Raw genomic sequence first — 11,113 nt, 5'->3', positions numbered from 1 at the left:
CCTGGGCACTAGAGATCATATCTCAGGGATACCTTCTAGACTTCAAATTATCTCCCCCAAGAGGGAGATTTCATCTGTCAAGGTTATCAACAAACCAGATAAAGAAAGAAGCGTTTCTACGCTGTGTACAAGATCTGTTATTAATGGGAGTGATCCATCCGGTTCCGCGGTCGGAACAAGGACAAGGGTTCTACTCAAACCTGTTTGTGGTTCCCAAAAAAGAGGGAACTTTCAGGCCAATCTTAGATTTAAAGATTCTAAACAAATTCCTAAGAGTTCCATCGTTCAAAATGGAAACTATTCGGACAATCTTACCCATGATCCAAAAGGGTCAGTACATGACCACAGTGGATTTAAAAGATGCTTACCTTCACATACCGATCCACAAAGATCATCACCGGTATCTAAGGTTTGCCTTCTTAGACAGGCACTACCAGTTTGTAGCTCTTCCATTCGGATTGGCTACGGCTCCAAGAATCTTCACAAAGGTTCTGGGTGCCCTTCTGGCGGTACTAAGACCGCGAGGGATTTCGGTAGCTCCGTACCTAGACGACATTCTAATACAAGCTTCAAGCTTTCAAACTGCCAAGTCTCATACAGAGCTAGTTCTGGCATTTCTAAGGTCGCATGGATGGAAAGTGAACGAAAAGAAGAGTTCTCTTTTTCCTCTCACAAGAGTCCCATTCTTAGGGACTCTTATAGATTCTGTAGAAATGAAGATTTACCTGACAGAAGACAGGTTAACAAAGCTTCAAAATGCATGCCGTGTCCTTCATTCCATTCAACACCCGTCAGTAGCTCAATGCATGGAGGTGATCGGCTTAATGGTAGCGGCAATGGACATAGTACCTTTTGCACGCCTACACCTCAGACCGCTGCAATTGTGCATGCTAAGTCAGTGGAATGGGGATTACTCAGATTTGTCCCCTACTCTGAATCTGAATCAAGAGACCAGAAATTCTCTTCTATGGTGGCTTTATCGGCCACACCTGTCCAGGGGGATGCCATTCAGCAGGCCAGACTGGACAATTGTAACAACAGACGCCAGCCTACTAGGTTGGGGCGCTGTCTGGAATTCTCTGAAGGCTCAGGGACTATGGAATCAGGAGGAGAGTCTCCTTCCAATAAACATTCTGGAATTGAGAGCAGTTCTCAATGCCCTTCTGGCTTGGCCCCAATTAACAACTCGGGGGTTCATCAGGTTTCAGTCGGACAACATCACGACTGTAGCTTACATCAACCATCAAGGAGGGACAAGAAGCTCCCTAGCAATGATGGAAGTATCAAAGATAATTCGCTGGGCAGAGTCTCACTCTTGCCACCTGTCAGCAATCCACATCCCGGGAGTGGAGAACGGGGAGGCGGATTTCTTGAGTCGCCAGACTTTTCATCCGGGGGAGTGGGAACTTCATCCGGAGGTCTTTGCCCAAATACTTCGAAGTTGGGGCAAACCAGAGATAGATCTCATGGCGTCTCGCCAGAACGCCAAACTTCCTCGCTACGGGTCCAGATCCAGGGATCCGGGAGCGGTTCTGATAGATGCTTTGACAGCACCTTGGAACTTCGGGATGGCCTATGTGTTTCCACCCTTCCCGCTGCTTCCTCGATTGATTGCCAAAATCAAACAGGAGAGAGCATCAGTGATTCTAATAGCGCCTGCATGGCCACGCAGGACTTGGTATGCAGATCTAGTGGACATGTCATCCTGTCCGCCTTGGTCTCTACCTCTAAGACAGGACCTTCTGATACAGGGTCCGTTCAAACATCAAAATCTAACTTCTCTGAAGCTGACTGCTTGGAAATTGAACGCTTGATTTTATCAAAACGTGGTTTTTCTGAGTCGGTTATTGATACCCTGATACAGGCTAGGAAGCCTGTTACCAGAAGGATTTACCATAAAATATGGCGTAAATACCTATACTGGTGCGAATCCAAAGGTTACTCCTGGAGTAAGGTTAGGATCGCTAGGATATTGTCTTTTCTACAAGAAGGTTTAGAAAAGGGTTTATCAGCTAGTTCATTAAAGGGACAGATTTCAGCTCTGTCCATCTTGTTTCACAGGCGTCTGTCAGAAAATCCAGACGTCCAGGCTTTTTGTCAGGCTTTAGCTAGGATCAAACCTGTGTTTAAAGCTGTTGCTCCGCCATGGAGTTTAAATTTAGTTCTTAACGTTTTACAGGGTGTTCCGTTTGAACCCCTTCATTCCATTGATATAAAATTGTTATCTTGGAAAGTTCTGTTTTTAATGGCTATTTCCTCGGCTCGAAGAGTCTCTGAGTTATCAGCCTTACATTGTGATTCTCCTTATCTGATTTTTCACTCAGACAAGGTAGTTCTGCGTACTAAACCTGGGTTCTTACCTAAGGTAGTCACTAACAGGAACATCAATCAAGAGATCGTTGTTCCATCCTTGTGCCCAAATCCTTCCTCAAAGAAGGAACGTCTTCTACACAATCTGGATGTAGTTCGTGCCCTCAAGTTCTACTTGCAGGCAACTAAAGATTTTCGCCAAACTTCTTCCCTGTTTGTCGTTTATTCTGGACAGAGGAGAGGTCAAAAAGCTTCTGCTACCTCTCTCTCCTTTTGGCTTCGTAGCATAATACGTTTAGCCTATGAGACTGCTGGACAGCAGCCTCCTGAAAGAATTACAGCTCACTCCACTAGAGCTGTGGCTTCCACTTGGGCCTTTAAGAATGAGGCCTCTGTTGAACAGATTTGCAAGGCTGCAACTTGGTCTTCGCTTCATACTTTTTCCAAATTTTACAAATTTGACACTTTTGCTTCTTCGGAGGCTATTTTTGGGAGAAAGGTTCTTCAGGCAGTGGTTCCTTCTGTATAATGAGCCTGCCTATCCCTCCCGTCATCCGTGTACTTTTGCTTTGGTATTGGTATCCCAGAAGTAATGATGACCCGTGGACTGATCACACATAACAGAAGAAAACATAATTTATGCTTACCTGATAAATTCCTTTCTTCTGTTGTGTGATCAGTCCACGGCCCGCCCTGTTTTAAGGCAGGTAAATATCTTTTAAATTATACTCCAGTCACCACTTCACCCTTGGTTACTCCTTTCTCGTTGATTCTTGGTCGAATGACTGGGACTGACGTAGAGGGGAGGAGCTATATGCAGCTCTGCTGGGTGAATCCTCTTGCATTTCCTGTTGGGGAGGAGTTATATCCCAGAAGTAATGATGACCCGTGGACTGATCACACAACAGAAGAAAGGAATTTATCAGGTAAGCATAAATTATGTTTTTAAACGAGATAAGGAGAACATTAATGATGATCAGACCACAATGTGAAGGATTATAGTATAGAGTGCACTAAAATGGCACCTTGTCTGTACTACTGGGGGTTTATTTGCCTTTATCACTTCTGCACGTGCCCCATAAGGGGGGTTCTGTGGTTAAAATGCAAGAGATTCTCTATATCTCATTTGCATATCTTACCCAGAATTCTTTGATGCATTGGCAGCAATGTAAACGGAATATTTCTGGGGAAAGCAAGTGGGATTTTTGCCTAGATTTGCTAATTAGCTATACAATACTTTTTGTGGCTTTTTTATTAAGATATATAAATATAAGATATTAAGTTCCTTGCAAAGTACTAGGGAAGGAAAAAAACTACATATAACTATATGCACACAAATGTGAAATTATAAGAAACAGAAATGTGTTCTCATTCCAATCCTTTAGAAAAACATATATAATTATTTTCTACAGAAAATACCCATTAAAGTCTATTTGGATATTTGTAGATACAACAGTTGATATGTTTTTTCTAAAGGATTGTAATTGATCCCTATGCGTTTAATATCTACAAAGGGGATAAACACATAGGTAAAGTCCCAACCTGAAGCTAAAAGCATTGCAGGTGCGCCAATCAAGAGCCGCATTCACATGACCCCCATCAGTCACTGGTCATCAGCGGCTCTCAAATGAGTCAATAATGCAAAAATAACACACAAACAAATTACAGCATTTTGCGTTTGCACTGGAATGTCATTTTAAGGAATGTTTCTTTAAATAGCTTTAAATCAACAACAACAAAATATTCCCACTGTCTCTTTTTACCATCTTAATTTTTGTTAGTTTTTCTTTGTGTGTTGGTCTCAGCAGAATGTTTTTAGGTTATTTGGAATCTCCTACACAATACACAGTTTATTAAATCACCTTCTGAGAATGCTTTATGTTATTGGCTGAATACATCTGAAAAAGTAAAACATTTTTTAGATCTGTCAAATTACTTTTTTTATACAATAGAATGTTAACCCAGTACAAGTTAGCAAGTTGTATTATTTAGTCTAAGACTGTAATGTAACCGTATGTTTATCTTCTTGTTTGTGTCTCAGGTTGCATAAGATCAAGGATATATTGATTTTTGGGAACCCTGAGGTCTCTGTCATAGCTATAGGGTCACAAGTGTTTGATATTTTCCGTTTATCCAACTCTTTGACAGCGAAGGGCTGGAACCTCAACACACTCCAGTTTCCATCTAGGTAAGTGCTGCGCTTACAAAAAGCTATAACTGTGTAGTGATTAAATGATCAGATATGCAGTGTTTGTTTATAAAACCTGTTTAGCAAATATAAGCTCCATCTCACCTAATGGATAGCAACTTGCAAATTCACTTGTGAAGTTTAATAGACCCCCCCCCATCCCATTCTGTCTTTCTTATTTATATATATTTTATTATTTTCTCTGGAAAGGTTTATGCAGATTCTCCTCTGTTTTGTCTTAAAGGGACAGTCAACCCAAAAATTACTGTTACTTATTTAGATTAGTTAATTAACAATCTTTACATCAAAACTCTAGCCCAATTTTCATCTAAATACACTTTGGCAGAAAATACACTTACTAGATCTCATCTGGCTGTTTTGAAATGGCCACCTGACTCCTCCTTCTCTGACGTCTCTCAAAAGCTTGAGCTGCAGCAATAGTACAGATCCTCTCGTCCCTGCACGCTCACGCTCCTTTCATTCAGTTCATTGGGACTGATTGGGACCCTGATGCCAAAATGGCTAATTTGTGTAGTCCGTGCACATTTATCTTGCACATGCTGAGAGTAGCACTAGTGAAGTTTTATAAAGCATGTCACAGATGCAAATACAAACAGATTTTTATTCTAAAGGTATTTTAATGCATTGCTTGTAATTTCCATTTTTATACAGTCTATTGTTACATTGTGTAAGTTAGATAAAACATCTGAGTATAAGCGGATATTACACCCAGATCCTTTTACCATTACTGTGTGACAAGAGTGCTGACTTACTAGTGGGTACATGAGTTACGTTACTGGTGCAGTCACATGACACAGTATTTGTCACCATATCACAGCAGTGACCAGTGTGCACAGCCCAGGAATGAGAGGCGCTCTAATAGCTTGTTCCATGGCTGCGTTTTGTCTGACTCCTGATATGCTAAGTGTTGCGTGTAATCTGCTACACCGTCCCCCTCACTGCCTGAAACGTTAGGCTATGTATGTATCACATACAGAGATTTGCTTCACTTGGCATAACCCGTATACGCAGATCCAGACACATCCCAGCAATCACTTTGTCTGCAGTTTTACCTCCTGAGTTATTCGTGGGCAGACCAAACTAATAGGATTAGTCAGGTCTTCGCTCTGTGTGCGGGGGTGGCATGTGTCCTGGAAAAAGCACATGTGGATGTTCTCCGGTCCTTCTTGGCCAGCACCCCCCGCACACAGAGCATTAAAATACCTTTAGAATAAAAATCTGTTTGTATTTGCATCTGTGACATGCTTTATAACTTCACTAGTGCTACTCTCAGCATGTGCAAGATAAATGTGCACGGACTACAAATTAGCCATTTTGGCATCAGGGTCCCAATCAGTCCCAATGAACTGAATGAAAGGAGCGTGAGCGTGCAGGGACGAGAGGATCTGTACTATTGCTGCAGCTCAAGCTTTTGAGAGACGTCAGAGAAAGAGGAGTCAGGTGGCCATTTCAAAACAGCCAGATGAGATCTAGTAAGTGTATTTTCTGCCAAAGTTTATTTAGATGAAAATTGGGCTAGAGTTTGATGTAAAGATTGTTAATTAACTAATCTAAATAAGTAACAGTAATTTTTGGGTTGACTGTCCCTTTAAACTGTTAATTCCATTTATTTTGTCTTGTGTTTGATTTTCTGGGATTTTAAATGAATATTTGAGAGGTGTTCCCATTGTGCTATCTGAAGATTGAGCTCTTTGGGGGCATTTTTAGTGCACAGTTGCACTAAAGGTCATCAAGCTTACACACCTACCAATAATAAAGCCTTTTGCTTGTGACGCTTGGTGTATGTATAGTTTAAGTGGCTGTAACATACCATGTTGCTCTATTCTTCATCAGGTGTATGTGTAATATGTATAACCATGCACAGTAGTTGTGTTGAGTTGGAGTGCATGTGCCCAAATCTTGGTCAGCTGCTTTTTGGTTTATTCCCTTTGTGGCCCTTGACACTGTGACAGCTTTTGACCTTGATTATTTTTCACGTTTATAACAGTCTGTTCCCTCTTTTCTTGCCAAACTCTTACCCCAGCTTCTGAGAGACCCCCTATATACATATAAACACATTACAAAGCTTCTGTTGGTTTTGGTGGTCTAAGCATACTCGGATAGGCAGGTAGGCTTTTTAAACCTTTTAGATGAGTGCGTTTATGTCCTTAGGTGTACAGCTAGCTCATTGGTAAATGATTCATACAAACAAGCACAGAAAGCTGTTATAAATGATTATTGTTTATTATTTATTTAGCAGTAATACGTTTTACTTTGTAGGTCAAATTGGTTTTCTCTCATATTGTAAATAAAGTAATTTTAACCCAATACCATTTTAGTTGATCATATTTTTCTTATTACCCTGAATCTACCAATCTGAGCTTAAGAGGTGAACTGAGACCATGAATAGGCAACATGTCTCACCCAACAAATAACTCTATCTCTGTTTCTAGCTGATGATGACACTTTTTTTTTTAAAATCTGACTAAAATCAGTTACGTTCCCTGATGTTCTCATTTTATAGCAACTCACATTAAATGAACTCATTACCGTATGCCTAACTTGTTGTTCCTCTGCTTGAACAGTATCCATATCTGTCTTACGTTGTTGCACACAAAACCTGGAGTTGCACAAGAGTTTGTGAAAGATGTCAAAGAATCGGTTACAGAGATCATGAAAGACCCTGGAGCCAAAACAACTGGGATGGTATTTACCAACTCTTCATCTTTTAACACTTTACTAGTCTCTCTAAAAAAATAACAATAGTGAATGTAAAATGTTAACACACCACTCCTAGTTCAGTAACAGCCATCCTTGCACCCTTAGCAGCTAATATTCTCTTTCTGGTTAGGAATAGTTCACGCCCTGGACATTTATTATTAACTCAACACTTTAGCAAGCATATAGCTATGTAATGCAACATCCATCCAACAGCATCCTAACAATAAAGCACGTTTTGGGTGCACATCTATTGTATAATCCCTTTAGCACCATCATGCAACACAACTCATAGCATGTCCAACAAATTTACATATGAAAGTGCTCAAATGTTTATTTTTTTAACAGGGAGCTATTTATGGCATGGCACAAACTATTCCTGACCGTTCCATGGTGACAGAAATTTCCCAGGCGTTCCTGGACTGCCTGTATACCACAGAAGTCCCTTCTACTGCCAAACAAATAAATGGTTCGACAGGACAGCATTAGGCTTCCAATGCCTTCCTTTCAGCGGTACTCTCCAGGACAGCTCTGCAGAGACTGAGCATCAGGGACTTGTGTCTTAAAGTTACTGTTTTTATATATTTCTAGGGCTTTAAAGGGATACTGATTTGCCTCTTAGCGACTGGTTCAGTGCGTCGGTTAACTGCTTGACCTGCCCTATAATCTTGCACTAACCAGTGTCTGTATATTATGGGTATCCTTTTTATAGTCCAGGAAAATGTTTAATTTATTAGTAACAGACGTTCTAGAGATGAAACATTCCACGTTTTAAGACTTTATTCCTGCTGCTATGCACTTAGATACCACTCATATATATATATCACCATGTAAAAGGCCAGATCTCCAAAGGTACATGCTAAATTCTGGTCAGGGTCTGTTCTTATGTTTTCAATTTTTTTGTCTCAATTTCTTGTGTTTTCGAGTTTTGTTGTTAGGCTGCAAGTAAACAGAACTTAATTTACCTCTCTCAGATTATAATTGTGTTATGCACAAACCTGTACGTTTGTAAAAATCAGTGTTGACTGGCACAGGTATTTTTGTAGCTGTTCACTGTGTTATCAGATATTAACATTTTCCCCAACTTTTATACGTTAAAGGGAAATGGTGCTTAAACTGAATTTGTTTTAAAGCTGTTTGTTTTTTAACCAGTTTAATTACTAAACACACCACCTTATGTATGGGCGCTTTAGAATTAATAGTGTCTAATTAAAACTTTATTAATGACCCATCTGATAAGCCTTTTCTTTACTAGAGTATCTGAAATAATTGTATCCCATTCTAGAACGAAAATGCCTGTTTTATCCCAATTGCATTCATTTTTTACTATAAATTATTACAAATAGGTTTTAGCCACTGATATTATGCCATATGTTTTGAAGCTAAAAACAAAATGACTACTGATTAAATGTTCAAGCGACTTAAACGTCTCTAAACTATAAATAAATACTAAAGCCATTTAACAGTTTAATATGGGTGCTAAGCTTTACTGATTCACCAAGATATAGAGAGACAAACTGCCTAAGTTCTTGGTTTTTAGTAGTTTATAGCTCTAATTTTTAATTTGACTAACAAAATCTGTCTCCATGAAGTAATTGGTACTGTGAGATTGTTCTGTTGGTCACTTGCTACGCTCCTAGATCCAGAATACATGTGAGGGGCAGTTGTGACATCCATATGATAACAGAGTAATTATTCTAGGCTGTCAATCTTGTAGAAAGCTGTGACGTTTATATACACGGGGAGGTTAAAATATAGAAATGTTAGGTTTTGGTTATTTTTTTATAAAGAAGGATGGACCTATATACAAATATGCTTACCAGGATATTAAACGGTATTATTAAGCCCCTTACAATACACATTACTCAGTTTATCCTGTGAATAAATGTTCAAATCACTAGGGCTAGCTAGGTCAGCCTATAAAAGGAACGATTGGTTTCTACAGTGTCGTTAGCACTTTTGACATACCCCAATATTCGGCTTTATACTATGCCCCCATCTCTCCTATAGACTCCCCTGACTTGCGTTCTCAATGTTGCTGCTCATAACTTGCAAAAACATTGTTTGCTATAGCAGTGAGGATACTGTGTTATTGTGAATAATATTGTGCGACAGTCAGAATTCAGCAATCTATACTTACAGGTAGTAGGTATAATTGAGCAGAATCCGTAAGCCACTTTAAAAAGACTTTAAATACCACTTGGTTGGGGACGAGCACAATTTTTACACAAACTTAACAAGTGTTTAATATCTCTTTAATGTAAGAAAAAGAGGGGTTAGCTTTGTAGAGTAGGGCCTTACCATTCTCCTACTGCACATGTGAACCACAATGCACATTCATATTACATCCATAATCACAGGGTAGTGATTGATTAGCAAGGTTCCTTGTATTGTGTAGTCTGTATTTTTTAATTGTCACGTGTAAGAATTTCATAAATGCCAACTACAGTAATGTCACATGCATCTGTCACATTTTAAAGCGAAGCAATAAGTGAGATCGAGTTGAGGAAAACTAAATGAAGTGCCTTTTATTGCCTCCTTCTTATTAACTGTGGTAACTTTTATTGTACTGTGATTTACAGAATAAAATGGATTGTTTTTCAGTTCTCTGCATTTTTGTTGAGTTCAAAAGTCTTTTGACTACTTGTCTAAACTGCTTTTCTAGTCCCCAGTTCCTTAAAGGGACACTGAACCCAAATTTTTTCTTTTGTAATTCAGATAGAGCATGAAATTTTAAGCAACTTTCTAATTTACTCCTATTATCAAATTTTCTTTATTCTCTTGGTATCTTTATTTGAAATGCAAGAATGTAAGTTTAGATGCCGGCCCATTTTTGGTGAACAACCTGGGTTGTCCTTGCTGATTGGTGGATACATTCATCCACCAATAAAAAAGTGCTGTTGAGAGTCCTGAACCAAGAAAAAACATAGATGCCTTCTTTTCAAATAAAGATAGTAAGAGAACAAAGAAATTGATAATAGGAGTAAATTAGAAAGTTGCTTAAAAGTGCATGCTCTATCTGAATCACGAAAGAAAAAATTTGGGTTCAGTGTCCCTTTAATAATCTGAATTTTTACATGAATAACATATTATAGCAACTCAGGTGTGTTTTTTTTTTTTGTTTTGTTTTTTTTTTGTTTTGTTTTTTAAATTGGGAAAACAATTCAAGTGCAAAATCCGGATAATGGCATAGAAGCACCAGTGGTGTAGACGAGGCTTGACAATGTTATTTTGTTAACATACTGCAAAACTTTGCTTGTTTTGCCATTTACCCACCTCCTCTGCTGCGGCCAGTTAGGGACAGATATGTAGCAGTTTCAATTCTCAGAAAATGAACATTTCAAAGTTAAAGGGACAGTCTACTTGAATATTGTTATTGTATAAAAAGATAGATAATCCCTTTTATTATTACTATTCCCCAGTTTTGCATAACCAACAGTTATATTAATACACGTTTTACCTCTGTGATTTCCTTGTTTCTAAGCCTCTGCAGACTGCCCCCATCTCAGTTCTTTTGACAGACATGCATTTTAGCCAATCAGTGCTGACTCATAACTCCACGGGAATTAGCACAATTTTATATGGCACACATGAACTAGCGATTTCTAGCTGTTAAAAACTGTCAATGTACTGAGATAAGAGGCAGCCTTTAACAGTTCAGAAATTCGTTTTAAGCCTACCTAGGTTTAGCTTTCAACAAAGAATACCAAGAGAACAAAGCAAATTTGATGATAACAAAAGTAAATTGGAAAGTTGTTTACAATTGCAGGCCCTATCTGAATCATGAAAGTTTAATTTTGACTTACCTGTCCCTTTTAAAGGTACAGTACAAGCAAAATAATTTATTTGGATATAACATGCAATTTTGTGAAACAAATTTCCTATTAACTTCTATTA

At 38.8% G+C, this 11,113-nt stretch overlaps 1 protein-coding gene across 1 annotated transcript in view; it reads left to right on the top strand.

Moving 5' to 3' along the window:
- The window catches only part of SGPL1 (sphingosine-1-phosphate lyase 1), a 64,695-nt gene extending 54,866 nt beyond the window's left edge, over positions 1–9,829 (top strand). Inside the window, exons 12-14 of the mRNA XM_053692031.1 lie at positions 4,352–4,498; positions 7,084–7,204; positions 7,565–9,829. Coding sequence (XP_053548006.1) covers positions 4,352–4,498; positions 7,084–7,204; positions 7,565–7,705 — 409 coding nt within the window. The 3' untranslated portion in view covers positions 7,706–9,829. The remainder of the gene's footprint in view (positions 1–4,351; positions 4,499–7,083; positions 7,205–7,564) is intronic.
- Positions 9,830–11,113: the final 1,284 nt, after the last annotated feature.

Source organism: Bombina bombina, chromosome 9, assembly GCF_027579735.1.
Source record: "Bombina bombina isolate aBomBom1 chromosome 9, aBomBom1.pri, whole genome shotgun sequence".
In the NCBI taxonomy this organism is placed as follows: Eukaryota; Metazoa; Chordata; class Amphibia; order Anura; family Bombinatoridae; genus Bombina; species Bombina bombina.
This window is presented reverse-complemented; position numbering and strand designations above follow the sequence as displayed.